General features: G+C 43.1%; 1 protein-coding gene across 2 annotated transcripts; it reads left to right on the top strand.

Annotated features, from left to right (window-relative positions):
- The first annotated feature begins 663 nt into the window (after positions 1–663).
- LOC110535259 (transmembrane protein 200C) lies at positions 664–16,864 on the top strand. Of its 2 annotated transcripts, XR_005034555.1 has the most exons (3): positions 664–1,462; positions 10,760–15,201; positions 15,246–16,864. XR_005034555.1 is itself a non-coding variant. In XM_021620149.2 (2 exons), the coding sequence occupies exon 2, from the start codon at positions 10,802–10,804 to the stop codon at positions 12,428–12,430; it is 1,629 nt and encodes a 542-aa protein (XP_021475824.1). In that variant the 5' UTR covers positions 664–1,462; positions 10,760–10,801; the 3' UTR covers positions 12,431–16,864. The 2 variants fall into 2 exon arrangements, 1 of the variants encoding a protein (XP_021475824.1); XM_021620149.2 differs by having other exon boundaries at positions 10,760–16,864.
- Positions 16,865–17,391: the final 527 nt, after the last annotated feature.

Here is a 17,391-nt window from a genome sequence, read left to right as displayed (position 1 = left end):
AAGGCACTGTTCTGAAGGCACAATGCACACATTCTGGCCACATTGTTGCGTGTGTATCATTTTCCTGACGTTGTCAGCAAACCCGTTTATAGAAGGCAACATATGAAGTAAATTTTCCTGTATTTAAAAAAATATATATATCATATGCATTTGATGGATGCATTTCTTTAAGATATATGCTACATCACATAATTACAGAATGAATTCATCAAAATCATAGTGCATGTTGTAGGTAGGCACGGCATGGTGCTGGGAAATACTCATTACTGTTACATAGCCTAACACCTCAGGTGCAATTGTTCATTCAGTAAGATACTTTCTCCACCTGCAGAGAAAATATCCACAAAAACACATTACATCTGCTTTAATACTTTTTGTACATATTTGCACGAATTGAGTGTGAGATTATGTTGGATCAAAATGTGTACTCCTCATCCCCAGAATCTGTTTGGGAATGAGAAGAGATACTATACTGTATGTGCAATGCACATTTCTGTTTGGTCTCTGTTATTGGTAAGCCACTAACCTAGCCATTCTTCCCATATAAACATCATTTTTCATTTAACATTTTGATGGACAGTTAGACCTACCCCAATGGGCACAGACGTCAATTCAACGTCTATTTCACGTTGGTTCAACGTCATTTCATTGATTGAACCAGTGTGTGACCAGTGGAATCAGATTCAATGGCAGAAAATAATTACCGTTGTATCTGGCATAAATAAGGCGCGCAATTTACAGGTATGTTTTTTTGCAGGAATTTTGGAAGCATATGTGATGCGGCAGATATAGAAGGTTCTGGATATATTATGTTTCTGGATAGATTATGTTTCTAAATGCGCCAGGTGCCTTGCGCATTTTAGTTGGCGTCACTAACAATAGTCCACTGGTCCTACTTCTAGCCGAAAACGTTGGAAAGGTCTCACCATACGCGCTCTGACCGCAGCACAGCACGACTGGTCTTCGCTTTCAGCGCACCTGCACATCCAACCATGGATGGGGACTTTATGTTAACGAGAGGATAGTTAAGAACACAATTATTAAAATCCTGCCGAAATTTCAGTCGATGACTGCTGTGGTGGTAGCATAGCAACAACACCCAAGAATTAGAGAAACATCAGCATTCTCACCCACTGCCTTGCAAGCTCAAAACTGTCCGTTAGAAACTCGGCGCGCTGCTCGCTGAAAAGACACTCCCTGGAGAGGAGCGCGAGTACGCCGAATAAAAGGGATACGCTTTTCACCCAGATGCAGGATGACTTGGAAAAGCTTGAGCCTCGATGAAAACTACAGCGCCTAGTGACTGTGACTGGTTGTCCTTGCTGAAGATCGCTAAACCTATGCCAAAATGGAATTACATGGAATGAACAGAGTTTCCTTTTAGGACATGAGATATCCACGCCCAGGAATCTAAACTTTATTTTAGTGTTTAAGATGTGGTTGTTTTTGCCTGTCTTCTATGGTAAGCTTTTCGTTATAGGTGTTTTGATATAATATTGAAGAACTAGGGCTAGAATAAGCGTCTCATCTGAATTTCATGCAATTTCACTGTGCTTGTTTATGCGTTATACTGTAGATGGCTCCTGTCACGACCGCATAAATTGAACATAATTTAATTGCTCCTGTTCTGTGGTGGTGGTGGTGGGGGGGGTTATCTATGTATTGGACCTAATGCACCATATCAATATCTGACAATTCATACATGTCTATCAATACCTGTAATGTTATCATATCCTTGAATAGCCTACTGAACATTAATCAACTGCACTTATGAATACTCAGTTGCCTGTCCAAGGACTGGATGAATGAATAATTGACACACGTCATGCGTTTAGATGTGGAGACAGTAAAAACACTGGCCATTGCGCATCTGTTATTATTGCATAGCCTACTCAGAAATCGACGAGCCTAAATAACTGTCCTCGTCATTTTTTATGTAGGCTACTGAATAGTTTTTAAAATCTTAATTCTGCTACAGTAGACATGTCTGTTCTGTGTTTAGTTTACATTTAAATTCCTATTCAGCATCAAGTGAACATCGTTTAATGGCACAATAGGTGCATTTCTCATCAGTCTGTTTCTGTGGCATGGTCATAGATATGCCTTGCCATGGGCACCTGAGTGTTCCTCTTAACTGAAACTGTTATTATCATCATCATCTGTGTCTGTGTGCGTGTGTGTGCCTGCCTCTGTGTCTCTGTGCGTGTGTGTGCCTGCCTCTGTGTCGCTCTCTGTGTGTGTGTGTGCGCGCGTGCATGCGGGGGGGGGGGGGGGGGGGGGGGGCAGTGAAGGTTTAGCGGGGTTTAAAGGTTCACTATACATTGTGACTGAAGGCAGTTGAAAGGTAAGAGGGGGCATTCACATAATCAGAAACCTCACTTTTGTTAACAGCAATTTGTAGATCAGTTACCAACTGAGTGTGCTAAACCAGGGTTCTCCCCCCAAAATTGTTCTGGGACCCCTTTGATAGCAAATTCATAAAGTACCCCTCATAATTACAACACAACTCGAGTGCAATAAAAAATATATAGTTTTACTATGATGTATGCAGTGGCTGGACGAACCAAGTGTCAGACCCGGGGAAATAATATTTAAAAGGTCACCTCTTAGTATTGGAGAGAACATTTAGCAGTTTAAGCTAATATCCTTCAATTCTACACATTTTGTCATGGAGCAGACATTGTTGTTTTTGCAGCTTTAAACCTAATATCCTTCAATTCTACACATTTTGCGATGAGGCAGAGAGAAAACTTTGCCGTTTTTAAGCTTAAATTACAGTGCATTTTAAAAAACATTTTTGGGGATAGCTTTGAACTACGGAAATGTATAATTGCTGGATTACAGTAATATCCCTGTGAACCTCCCAGACCCATGTTTCCCAGGGTTAACAACATAATAGCACATTGTATTCCACACTTTAAACTTATTAAACAATCCCTTTGTCAATAGTTGTTTAATCTGTGTGTAATATTCATGTAAATTATCATTTTTTATCTGGCCATGGAGCCCCTGCAGTACTTCCCCTGCACTAAACTCGTCATTATAACGCTGATTATGTAATCAATTATTCAAATGTGCTTCAGTTGTCTGTTGAAATTGTCTTTTGAACATAAACAAGAATATTAGGATTATGTTTGGAAAACAGCTGACATTGAAATCTTATGATTCTATAACCTGCTAAATAGTTATAAATTGGTGCAATGTCAATGCATGGTTATCAAATGTTCTCCTATGGTAAATATAATTCTGATAAGATAGGCAATTGTGTTTGGTCATTGCCTCAGGGATCATAAGTAAAAGCATGTTGAACATCCCTCAGATAAACAGAAAGCACAGACACAGATAAAGAATTCTGAGAAACAGGTTTCTTCCTATTCTACAACACAGGTTGTGACACTTCACCTCCCCATCACAATGACTCCTGTAGAACCCCAGGGCATGTTTCAGCATGCTCCTGTAACAGAGGTGGTTTGGTGACCTTAGCTTTCCTTAGACCTGAAGAGTTGCTCTGGGTCAGAAATTAGCTGGCTAATGTGCTTTTCAACAGACAAGCAGAGTCCAGGAACCGAAATGTGGAGTGTTGAGAGTTTTCTAGTCTGATAGAGCTTGATACTTCACCACTATGAGGATGGATAGAGTTGTGGACCTATAGTGACCCTGACGCACGGCACCAAATGGTGAAGGATGTTCATAGAATTAGTTTGAGGGCACAGTACAGCCATCTCTGTGTTTGTCAGAGGGGGATGAGAATTAGTTTGAGGGCACAGTACAGTAGTCTCTGTGTTCGTCAGAGGGGGATGATACCATAGTGATACATCTACTGTATCCAACTCTATTGAGGAGACATGGTAGAAAGACCAATATACTGCAGTAGAAAAGCTGAGGGCTGTCGAGGTATTTTGCTATTTATGTAGAGATGGAGGATAAGAGGTGTGTTGGTGGTTATGTCTATCTGTGAAGAGGAGTTTAGGGGTGGTTATGTCTATCTGTGAAGAGGAGTTTAAAGGTGGTTATGTCTATCTGCGAAGAGGAGTTTAGAGGTGGGTATAAATAGCAGACCTTAAATAAACTGTACATACTGTATATACACACACTACTGTTCAAAAGTTTGGGGTCACTTAGAAATGTCCTTTTTTTATTTTTTTTTTATTTTTTTAAAGCATTTTTTTGGTCCAGTAAAAAACATCGAATTGATCAGAAATACCATGTAGACATTGTTAATGTTGTAAATGACTATTGTAGCTGGAAATGGCACCTTTTTTTAATGTAAAGTCTACATAGGTGTACAGAGGCCCATTATCAGCAACTATCACTCCTGTGTTCCAATGGCACGTTGTGTTAGCTAATCCAAGTTTATAATTTTAAAAGGATAATTGATTATTAGAAAATCCTTTTGCAATTATGTTAGCACAGCTGAAAACTGTTTTCTGATTGAAGAAGCAATAAAACTGTCCTTCTTTAGTTAGTTGAGTATCTGGAGCATCAGCATTTGTGTGTTCGATTACAGGCTCAAAATGGCCAGAAACAAAGCACTTTCTTCTGAAACTCGTCAGTCTATTTATGTTCAGAGAAATGATGGCTATTCCAATGCGAGAAATTGCCAAGAAACTGAAGATCTTGTACAACGCTGTGTACTACTCCCTTCACAGAATAGCGCAAACTGTCTCTAACCAGAATAGAAAGAGGAGTGGGAGGCCTCGGTGCACAACAGAGCAAGAGGACAAGTACATTAGAGTGTCTAGTTTGAGAAACAGGCGCCTCACATGTCCTCAACTGGCAGCTTCATTAAATAATACCCGCAAAACACCAGTCTCAATGTCAACAGTGAAGAGGCGACTCCGGGATGCTGGCCTTCTAGGCAGAGTTGCAAAGAAAAAGCCATATATCACTGGCCAATAAAGAGAAAAGATTAAGATGGGCAAAATAACACGGACACTGGACAGAGGAGATTTGAAAAAAAGTGTTATGGACAGACTAATCTAAGTTTGAGGTGTTCGGATCACAAAGAAGAACATTCGTGAGATGCAGAAAAAATGAAAAGATGCTGGAGCAGTGCTTGACGCCATCTGTCAAGCCTGGTGGAGGCAATGTGATGATCTGGCGGTGCTTTGGTGATGGTATAGTTTGAGATGTGTACAGGGTAAAAGGGATCTTGAAGAAGGAAGACTATCACTCCTATTTGCAACACCATTCCACAGCTTGTGGACGGCGCTTAAATGGAGCCAGTTTCCTCCTACAACAGGACAATAACCAAAGCACAGCTCCAAACTATGCAATAACTATTTAGGGAAGAAGCAGTCAGCTGGTATTCTGTCTATAATGGAGTGGCCAGCAGAGTCACTGGATCTCAACCCTATTGAGCTGTTGTGGGAGCAGCTTGACCGTATGGTATGTAAGAAGTGCCCATCAAGCCAATCCAACTTGTGGGAGGTGCTTCAGGAAGTATGGGGTGAATAGAATCTCTAGAATAGAATCACTAGAATACCAAAGGTCTGCAAGGTTGTAATTGCTGCAAATGGAGGATTCTTTGACAAAAACAAAGTTTGAAGGATACAGTTATTATTTAAATTAAATCATTGTTTATAACCTTGTCAACGTCTTGACTATATTTCCTATTCCTTTTGCAACTAATTTCATGGAAAACAAGGACATTTCTAATTGACCCCAAACTTTTGAACGGTAGTGTGTATAGATGTATATATAAAAATAACCAATTATGAAGGCCCCTAAGGTGTACTGGAGAGACAGGTAGAGAATAGTGCTGCCCAGGAGGTCGGCAGAATCAAAGGAGCAACTCAATTGCACCTCGTTGCTATTGCCACATCACCAGAATGTCATTTTTACTTCAAGCCTGTTAACTTTCCCCGAGTCATTGAAATTTACCACAGCCTAAGTGAGTCCATGCCGGCGCTGATCATTAATTTCAACACTTCAGTGGCCATTTCTGAGATCATCATGTGTATGTACCATTTCTGAGATCATCGTGTGTATGTACCATTTCTGAGATCATCATGTGTATGTACCATTTATGAGATCATCATGTGTATGTACTATTTCACCATGCTTATGTACCAGTCCTGGGAGAACGGAGGAGAGATCAAGTTATGATGCCGTTGTTATAGAGTCATTCAAGATTGATGATGGAGAGATGTATCCAATGGTTACTACTGCCTCAGCGTGCCTCTACAGCCCTGAGAATGTGTGTGAAGCCAGGCCGCCGTACGGCAGGAGTAAACGGTTATCTACTCTCTTATTTTACATTAAGCATAGAATAGGTCCCTCGTGTGTGTGTGTGTGTGTGTGTGTGTGACACTGAGGTTACATGTCAGCTTACAGTTCAAAGGTTAATTCATTGATCATAAATGCCTTATCGACTTCGCAGGAGGATGACAATACAACCCTGTTATGCTTCGGTTCCTCAATACATTTTGCTGTCCACAGTGCATGTCCAATTATTTCTTTGGTAAATGTACAAAAATGTAATCAGGAGTCAGGGGTTGTGTTGATATTTTCTTGGGGTTGTTAATTTAACTGACATGATGTATCTTTTTAGTCACACCAGTTTTAGTTTGAATTTCAATCAAACCCCCACTGCAGAAAGCACACTCCATGAAAAACACAATGCACGTAATGTCTTATTTGAAATAGGGGGTTTCAACATAAGATAAAGCAATGTTACTTTCCACAATGCAGGTTTAATTAAATCCCAGAAAAATTGGTTGACTTGTATTGTAGCTTTTAATTAGCTCAAAGTTGTCAACTATAACTGCGTTAACAAGTATATACGTAATTGATTGCTACTTCATGCTCTCTCTAATGATTGGCCACTGCCAGTGATAATTAAAAATGGCAACTGTGGCCTGTAAAAAAGCAAATCGCTACTGGACATTCTTCTTCCTCCTGACAGAGAACCCATGTTCTTTACACCATCTAGCATCCTTCAACAAAAGAGGAGAAATACTTGTCATTTTTCTTTGAAGCAGACAGCAATTCAGTTGGATACCAGAGAATAAATATATTGCCAGGAGTAAAACTGTGCTATAATTCATATAACACGGTGATCCATCAATAGCCAATGATTCTGGCCGAGACAAATCCATTTCAGCTAGCTGTGGGCGTTCATCTGGGGTTGCCTTGGATTCCACTTGGCATTTTGCAGAGGCTGCAATCCACACCCGCCCTCAATAATGCGCTTGACATTATGGTCAAGACTGAATTATCCTGTGGTATGAAATAGGATTTACTGAGGGTTATTGTGACGTGAAAGAGCAGGAACAGAAAGTAACTGGTGATGTGAATGTGGTGAAGGGTTACAGTACATTAGTTAATGGATTGACACAATACCCAGCTTGATCACACTGCTTTAGCTACACCCCTAGGCACCAGGCAACAGTGGCTCACACACAATGAACAAAGCATGCCTTCAACCTTACTGTATATTTTCCCTATTGTAAGATGTAGGCCTGTGCCTTTATGCAGTCCATTCATTAGTCTAAGTGAGAGAAATGCTCAGGCAACAACGGTTTAATTAGACCTGCAACTGGACAGTACATTTGTCATCACAAATGAAGAATTATAGCTGCAATGTATAACCAGGAGGCTATTCCTGGCCAAATGTCACCGGCCAAATGTCAGCACTGTCTGTTCTCTCTCTCTCCCTGCTGATTTAGGATTGATGGATATTTACATTTTATGGCATACCCCCCCCCTGTGTGCTCTACACTTGCAAGCTACGCATAAAACAAAATGGATTTAAATATTACTGCCATTCACCGGTAATAGCGCCAATCTGATCAAACTCACTGGACAGTTCCTTGTCCTCATCATTTGTGAGCTGTCAAACTCACTGGACAGTTCCTTGTCCTCATCATTTGTGAGCTGTCAAACTCACTGGACAATTCCTTGTCCTCATCATTTGTGAGTTGCGAGAAAAAAGGCAGTTTTTCCCTCCGATGCTAACATTGAAGCCATCATATGAAGCTAAATGAGCTAGCCTACACACAGCTAGCCCTTTTTAATTGGACTGACCTTCTATGATCAAGGGTTAATGCAAAAATGCCAACACAAACACTTGTGCCTGCCTGAAATTGTTAGCTACCAGCTAGCTTCTTCTCTCCTCCATCCACTAGTCGCTATGCTAGCTGTGTGTAGAAGTCTCAGCTGGGTGGATGCCGCGTGCAGGGGTACAGCCCTGAAAGTGCTCCTGTGGGCCCAGCAGCCATTTGGCTTGTCTCTTTGAATTATCTCTGACACCAGGTGCTTCTTTCTGCTCCGTCTGTTTGCCAGCCAGGGGAGTATTAAAAGAGGCTTAGTTTTCACCCAGGAGCTTGTTTTTTTATTAGCCCTCTAAAGAGCTGTTTCCTCTTAAGTCTTTATTATTAAGGTACACTTTACCAAATGATCATATGTCAGGGATGTGGTGTGTTTTTATTTCTCTCACTATTTTTTGTAAGATAATCATTTTATGATAGAGGATGAGCAATCAACATATTTTGTGTTGCACATGCAGGGTGTATTGCACAATTTAATTATTTATTTGTGATTGATTTATTGAACCCTTATATCTTGGTTTGTTTTTTCGTGGACTATTGGTCATTAGTTACACTGAAGCCATTGTTCCAATGTCATAATTGGTAGCCATCAATAATCAGCTGTGTCTGTGAGCCAACGAAACACCTGGGAGCAGAGGGAAGTGTGCATGTAACACATTGGGGGTGTGTGAAACTTACTCCTCAGCCGGAAGTGTCCCCACTTGCGCCAGCGTATAGCTAGCTTTTCGCATGGTGCCGACTGGTGAGATGCTTCAGGAGGGCAGTCACCTGTGCTAGCAAGGTAGAGGTCCTGAGTTTGAGCCTCGTGTGAGCCGAATCAGGAGGAAGCGGTACTCGCTAAGCAAGCAGCGCAACATCCTTTAGAGTGGTGCCGTGGTCCGGATATACAGTTGCACTCAGCTCAACGCTGGGGGTCGCTGTTGAGTAAATATGAGGCTACTGGCTGTTTCACGCCATGAGAGAGTCACTCGCTCCAGCTGGTAACTGCATTGCGCACCAATCTCCATGCATCTCAATTAACATTTGTGGTCAAGATTTAGGTCTTGGATTATGTATCAGAATATGCCCTCCTGGGGTGGTAGATGTGCCAGTGTTATGGAGAATCACGCTTCGACTGGCTCTTCCGAGTAGTCAGCAGAGTAGTCAGAGAGCAGAGAGAATCTTTTTAACGACTCCCACAGATGGTAAAGCTCTTTGTATCAAAGTGTATCAGACTCACATCCAGGTCAGATGGGCTAGGTCTGCCGAGGGGCTAGGTCTGCCGCAGCAGCCATGTCTGAGTTTCCTCTCCTCTCTCACTCCTCTCTGGTTTAGGTGAGGAGATCTGTAGTCACCTTCTTCAATGGAGAGCTGCTTGGCTGCTTCAAGGTGGTGCATTAGCTCACCATATGTGTACCATCATCACTCATTGCACAATAACATCAATATAATCTCAATCTTGTAACACAACACTCTTTAGAACACCTTTACAGGCACATTGCTGGTCACTGGATGCTTTTACTTATCTCCTTATCTGCCTCTATCTCAAGGGGATTTTCCTCCTCTCATTGTTTAGGTATTGGCATTGTTTTTGGTATCGCTATTGATAGTGACGATGTACCTAGTTCAAAGTTTTAAAACTTGTCCGGCCCAATGGGGCGGCAGGTAGCCTAGTGGTTAGAGTGTTGGACCAGTAACCGAAAGGTTGCTGGATTGAATCCCCGAGCTGACAAGGTAAAAATCTGTCGTTCTGCCTCTGAACAAGGCAGTTAACCCATTGTTCCCCCGGTAGGCCATCATTGTAAATAAGAATTTGTTCTGACTTGCCTAGTTAAAGGTTAAATAAAAAATTATCATTCAACTCCAGGAGTCCCCCAAGGTTTAGTCTCAAATCCGTTCCTGATGTGCTGTGCATAGCAAGATCCAGCAAGTACACTACACACACTGTGAAGACTTTTAAGGGACAGTCTTCTTCCTGTATTCAGTGTTTTCTATAGGGTGATCCTGATTCTCTATGCAGCTTAGTAACGGTGCTACCTGGCGTTTCTGCTCTCTCGCCCCTTACATTAGAAAGAGGAGAGGTGTGGCAGTGTGGGATGGCCAGTTGTTTTCATTCTTCACAGTCCGCTAGGCTTTAAGATGTGTGTATTTATATCCCCTGTTGATCTTAGAACAGTGTATTGTGAAGCCACAGAATGTCTACCTCGCCCGCTCTGCCATGCCGCCTTGTCATTTTGGTGCATTCACCCCAGAGCGTGTGTGTGTGTGTGTGTGTGTGTGTGTGTGTGTGTGTGTGTGTCCAGACTTGTGTGTGCACATTAATTTCTGTTACTCTGTTCCCTGTGCTGTGGCAGAAATGTCATCACTCCCACACATCTCGAGCTGTCACCCAGTGAGCAAGTGCCTCTGGGAAACAGGCTTCACTTTGCATTGATTCTTATTGTTTCCCTCCTCCTTCATCCTGAAAGAGCAGAACTTAGCATATTTCCCTGGGATGATCTAAATTAGTCAGAGCACAGCAGAGGTGTAGCTCTATTCAACTGAATAGGACTGGCAAATTCAGCAGTGCATTAACTATTATGGACTGCTTGAGTATCATCATCGATATTGTTAATCTAGAGCTATTATCAAACCTTTCCTCTTTCTCTCCCTGCCTATCTCTCACTCTTCCCCTCCTCTCTTCCTCCCCCCTTTATCTCTCCCCCTCACCTCTCTCTCTCTGGCCTCAGGATGAGTGAGTGAGCTGTCCGTCCATCCGTTGCATCCCAACCATGATCGCCACCGGAGGCCTGCTGCGGATCAACAGGAGGCAGGACTCACTGCGCTCCAAGAGCCGCGCCGAGAACAAGCGCAAGAGGAAAGCCAAGAAGAAGCAGAAGAACGAGGTGGTGGTGGTCAAGGGCAAGCTGAATCTATGCTCCATCTCGGGGGTAGTGGCGGCCATTGGGATTCTGATCCTACTGGTGGGCATTTCCATGGCCATACTGGGCTACTGGCCTAGGGAGAGCCCACTATACCCTGCGCCGCGCCATACCCAAAGGATTTACGACAAGAAGGAAGAGTCAGGGCTGACAGGCAACTGGACAAACAACGCAAAGGTCGGATTTCACATGGATAGGGATTTGGTCAGTAACAATCGTTCCAACGGCACAGGTTTAGAGCAGCCTCCTATGGGCTTCCTGGCCGAGTTCTTGGATAATTATCTGTACTCAGACAAGCTGAAGGTGTTCGGGCCCCTCATCATGGGCATTGGCATCTTTCTGTTCATCTGCGCCAACGCGGTGCTCCACGAGAACCGCGACAAGAAGACCAAAGTCATCAACCTGAGGGACATCTACTCCACAGTCATCGACATCCACAGCTTGCGGACTAAGGAGAACACGCCGCTCAATGGCTTTGTGAATTATGTGCAGTCCAAAGGCGTGGAAGGGAACCCTAGTGCTGCGTATACCGCCGCCCTGCTGGCCAAAGGAACCTGGCCCTCAGGGGGCTCGCCGGATGAGGGCAGTCGGGGCCCCTCCAGATGCCACTCCCTGACCAGGTCAAGGGTCTCGTCACTCGAGAGGCAGACGTTCACCGACACAGTCTACACTATCTCCAGACACAGCGGGGCCGGCCAGCAGAGCAGCCCTATTCCCATCCCCAAACAGTGGGAGACCAAGACAATAGTGGCCTCCTCGGTCAACGCCTTCACTCTCCCCATGACCAAACCCAACCACCGGGCCAACCAGCACCAGCGCAGGCCCTCGGCCAAAGCAGAGGCAGGCAGGAGCAGAGCCGCGCTGTGCGACTCTGGGGAGGAAGACAATGAGGCTCGGGTGGGGTACGTAGTTCCAGAAACCACCACTCAGGCCAAGGTAGAGACTTTGCGGACGGCCATGTTCTTGCCTCAAGACTCGGTAGAAGTATACAAGAGCAGTGGTAGCCTCCAGGGGGCGCCGCAGGGCTCACAGGTGCAGCTACTCCCCTCTTCCCCCACCGGACACAGAGTGACAGGCTCCCACCTGTCCCTCAGCGCACTGACGGAATACTCCCGGTCCATCGACCTGGGCATCACTCCATCCACCCCCACCGATTGGAAAGTGGAACGTTCTCGGCGACTCAGCTGCCCTCGCCTAGAAGTACTGGGAGGCGGTGGGTACATCAAACTGGGCAACCTAGGGGGGGAGTCATTTGAGTCAAGGGAGTCATGTGAGATGACTGCCTTCAGCCAAGTGACCTCAGAGGAGGCTCTGGCTAAGTGTCAGAGGGATGGAGGAGAAGCCAATGAACAGGAGATCAGATCCGGGGAACCACAGGACAGGGGCTCAAGGCGATACTCAAACAAAGATAAACTTTTTATGATCTCTCAGTCAGACTCCGTTTTGGATGATGAGGAGGTGGAGAGCACAGACATATGATTGGACGATTGCTGATTAGATAATTGCTGATTGGCGGATTACTGAATAGCGTAATGAGTTTACTTGAACAAAATGAACACGGGATAACTGGCAGGGTGTTGATCAAAGACACCTGACAACAGGCTCAAGCAATTATGACTATTACAACAAACTGTATAGGATCTGAAATCTAGAGTATCTTGCTGTTCATTGCAAATGCAATTATCGATACATGACCAAAAAAACTAACATGGTCTTTGGTGGGCTATGAAAAGTAAAGACTGTGTGTGAGTAGTATTTTGTCAAGCGTTTGTTTGTGTAGGTTGGAAGCATCGCGCCCAACAGAATGAGTTTCACAGCAAAAAGATAACATTAACCAAAAAGGGCCCGTTTTTAAATGGTGACTGTACAGATACTGTACCATCCACTAGATGTAATAGTTTATATAATGTGTAGAAATATAATTGTGGCTGTTCCACCCACTGTCACTACTGATACTGTGGTAGTATATTGATTGAGAGTTGCTGTCTCAACAGCATGTATTTTATACTGCAATGTCCTTGCACCGTTTTTGTCAGTTGCCAGAGGAAGGTTTGAATTCAAACTTTAATAGCAATACATAATTGACCATCTCTGTTTGCTTGTGGGTAATCACAGTGTTGGCATATTTGCCAGTCTCTTAAAATTCTCTGAACAAGACATATGTTATTGTTTAGTTTTTTAGAACAGTTTTGACTTGCTTGTTAAGGAATCTATATCTTTGCCATCGCTATTGCCTGAGGGAAACTGAGAACCACACACTGACTAGCACAATTCACAGCACAATACTTGTATCTCGGTACAAGTAGCATAACTACCTTACCACAAGTAACCATCCGTGTAGAAAACAAATATCAAATCAATGTTCTCCTGTGCAAAAGCAGCTGGGTTGTTTTTGTAGTTGGCTGTTGTTCAATGACAAACCTGCAGTATGTATTGTATTCCAATTGTTGCTGGTTACCATGGTCACGTCAAACATCCCATGGTCGTCCTATGGGTCAATCAGTCTTCAAATAAACATACTAGGCTGTCTCATTATCTGTACCATCTGTAATTGGTGACCTTCTGACATTCTGTCAATCAAGTTATCAACCCAAGGGGGAGAGAGAGAGAGAGAGAGAGAGAGAGAGAGAGAACATGATAGAGAGTAGAGTGTAAGTGAAACCCATTTGGTATAGAATTCTGGTTCTTGGGAGTCGGGAGAGCGAGGTTTCCATCTGTTTATGGGGAGAAGGAGCTTTAATATAGACAGAAAAAAAAGGCAGCGTGTATTCCATTACAAGCAAACTAATTCCCTGTGTTTTAGTGCCAATCGTCAAGCTGTCGGCATCTTATGTAAACGTGGCCACTCAGTTTTATGAATGATCATTATGGATTGAATGTAACCTTCCTGTGGATAGGACACCTAACGTTTCTTCTCTGCAGTCTTTCCAGGGTCTTTGTGTGTGCTCTTCGAACATGTATTCATTTACTATAGTTCATGGGAATCCTAGAGCAACATAAATTCAACCCTGAAACGGATTATATACACTGAACCCATTTATGCCGCCAAATTCTGACTTGACTTCTCTCCTTTTTTTTTTTTACCTGTCTGACCTTTCTCTCAGCCAGCCAAGGCAGATGTGTGAAGGCTTGAAGGGTTTTTTTTCCCCTCTCTCCCGCTCTCGCTCTATGGCCTGCAGTGAGCTCTGAATCTTTCAACATCTCTTTTAAACCCTCCGCCTCTAACTCACATATCACAGAACTCTTCCTTATTCTCAATGTCATAGCATCACCTATTCCCTTATGGTTCAGATTAAACTGGGTTTCTCATCAATGTTTAATTACTACTTCTAATTAACAGTGGAAATGCTCAGTTGTCTTCCAACGGCAGGTGATATGTACTTGGTGTAGTCAGTCTCCTGTTCCTCTCTTCAGGTGATATGTACTTGGTGTAGTCAGTCTCCTGTTCCTCTCTTCAGGTGATATGTACTTGGTGTAGTCAGTCTCCTGTTCCTCTCTTCAGGTGATATGTACTTGGTATAGTCAGTCTCCTGTTCCTCTCTTCAGGTGATATGTACTTGGTATAGTCAGTCTCCTGTTTCTCTCTTCAGGTGATATGTACTTGGTATAGTCAGTCTCCTGTTCCTCTCTTCAGGTGATATGTACTTGGTGTAGTCAGTCTCCTGTTCCTCTCTTCAGGTGATATGTACTTGGTATAATCAGTCTCCTGTTCCTCTCTTCAGGTGATATGTACTTGGTATAGTCAGTCTCCTGTTCCTCTCTTCAGGTGATATGTACTTGGTATAGTCAGTCTCCTGTTCCTCTCTTCAGGTGATATGTACTTGGTGTAGTCAGTCTCCTGTTCCTCTCTTCAGGTGATATGTACTTGGTGTAGTCAGTCTCCTGTTCCTCTCTTCAGGTGATATGTACTTGGTATAGTCAGTCTCCTGTTCCTCTCTTCAGGTGATATGTACTTGGTATAGTCAGTCTCCTGTTTCTCTCTTCAGGTGATATGTACTTGGTATAGTCAGTCTCCTGTTCCTCTCTTCAGGTGATATGTACTTGGTGTAGTCAGTCTCCTGTTCCTCTCTTCAGGTGATATGTACTTGGTATAATCAGTCTCCTGTTCCTCTCTTCAGGTGATATGTACTTGGTATAGTCAGTCTCCTGTTCCTCTCTTCAGGTGATATGTACTTGGTATAGTCAGTCTCCTGTTCCTCTCTTCAGGTGATATGTACTTGGTGTAGTCAGTCTCCTGTTCCTCTCTTCAGGTGATATGTACTTGGTGTAGTCAGTCTCCTGTTCCTCTCTTCAGGTGACGGATTTCCTCTAGTCTTCCCTTAGAGTTTTTCAGCTGATGTGGCGATTCTTTGCTCATTAAGATAATGAGCTGTGAGTCCTCTTGACGATTATTTTTAAAGTGAGCCTACTTACAACAACTTCTCAAGTGATGTCTAGCATTAATACCAATTTGAAGACCAAATCCAATGCCATAGAGTGTAGACCGATGGCATATAGGCTTCTTCACCTGGAAGAGAAATACATAGAGTGTAGACTGATGGCATATAGGCTTCTTCCCCTGGAAGAGAAATACATAGAGTGTAGACCGATGGCATATAGGCTTCTTCACCTGGAAGAGAAATACATTCCTCATGTTACATTTTTATCTCAACCGTAGGCTTATTGCCACCCCTTTCCAACATCCTCTCCCTGGCCCCGTTTATGTTCAGATAAGATATACAAACAAAAGTACTTCATCTTAATGTTCACCAAGGTATACAGGGACAGCACACAGGTAATCCTTACTATACTATATACTATTGTCTTCATTAAACCTACTTTTCTGGATTTGTAATACATTTCCTTCGAGAATCTCTACATCTGAATTTATTTGACAGTGATAAAAGCGGCACATCTATCCCACGTTCAGCTCGTCTCAGTAAATTTGACGTGACGCAATGAGAGTATCGACAGTCACATTGTTTTACATCCCATGTCTGTCAGGAACATCTGATCTACATGACAGATCGTCTGACATGCCACTGACATGCCAAATCAAGTTTACTGCACTTGTTGTAAATGACATTGAGGATCTGCTTGGACCAATCAAAATGTTATGGACGTTTTATCATCATAGCAGGCACATCGTGCTGAAAAATAAAATAAGCCTGGATTCCTCATGTTGACAGTATTAGGAAAGCCTGGTAAACATTTGCATTCAACTATTTAGTGTCAGTGACTCAGAGGAAATCAAGTCTGAATAAATTAGGAAGCATGAATATATTACAGTATGATCACATGACTTACTATAAGGTAGGCTCTGAACCACAGATATGGGTCTGATTAGGTATGTAGCCCTGTTTTCCAGTGGTAGGCCCGCCTGTCATATTTTTGTAGGCCAAGACAACTTTAAAAACATAAGAACAGTTCACTAAGTGGGCATTTCCACCTGAGATTTCCACCCACACCAGTGTGTTGTTAGTGTTTATGTTAATAGAATATTTTTTTCAGGGAACTGTGTTACCATCAGGAATGTGACACTTAAGACTTCGGGCGAGTAGAATCAACAACCTATGCATCATCAAAACAGTCGCTTAGTGAGAAAGTGTTAACCGTGGAAGGAGTTAACCCATGTTCACCTTTAAAAGGAAAAGGGGTTAGATGCAGAGTGATGTTTCTGCTAAGACCGGAGTTGGATTATGTAACGACAGATGCCGTTTATATAACACGCCCAAACATCTAGCAGCATCTCTCTGTACCGCTCTCTCTCCCTGTCACCATCACTTGCGCATCAGTGCAGCGCAACAGCTCGTAGGTCTGTCCAAGCACAGCTTACAGCTTCCATTTTCGGAGGTGAAAAAGCCGTTCAGCATCCCACACATTAACTTGAATAACAATCAGTGAGCCGGGGCGCCCCCTCCCCCCAGGTCCACAAATAAGATATATGACTCCTCGTCTTAGTCATACCCAGCTCCATTACTGTATAACCCACATCAATGTGACAAGGTGTGCGCACAGAATGACATGTGGACATCTAATGATGTGAGTCACATGTGGCCTAGTAATTGGGAGGTAAAGCATGACATTTTGAGATCACCTCATGACCATGCATTGGCTGCTGTATCAAATGGCTGTGTAGGCTCCGATAAATACACAATGCCGTCTTTTTGCACCATCTAGTGGTATGTTAAAGAATATATATATATATATATATATGATTTTTTCATGCAGCGCTTCAAGTGGGCCTGCTATATATTCCCAAGCTGCTGTCATGGTGTCATCTTTACCTTTACAGCGCTCATGGATAATAGTATTTGTGTGTGCGTGTGTGCGTGTGCGTGCGTGCGTGCGCGCGTAATGATAATTTTACTTTCATTTGCATGTGTTTGATGCATTCATACTTTTCCAGCCATTAAAGTGAGCCCATCCTCTGCAGTCAAAGACAGTAAATTGAATTATTT

The sequence above is a fragment of the Oncorhynchus mykiss genome, chromosome 11, assembly GCF_013265735.2.
Source record: "Oncorhynchus mykiss isolate Arlee chromosome 11, USDA_OmykA_1.1, whole genome shotgun sequence".
NCBI lineage: Eukaryota > Metazoa > Chordata > Actinopteri > Salmoniformes > Salmonidae > Oncorhynchus > Oncorhynchus mykiss.
This window is presented reverse-complemented; position numbering and strand designations above follow the sequence as displayed.

Bases quoted from the DNA above. Each gene is read 5' to 3' on its own strand.
- LOC110535259 (XM_021620149.2), top strand. From the start codon at position 10,802: ATGATCGCCACCGGAGGCCTGCTGCGGATCAACAGGAGGCAGGACTCA.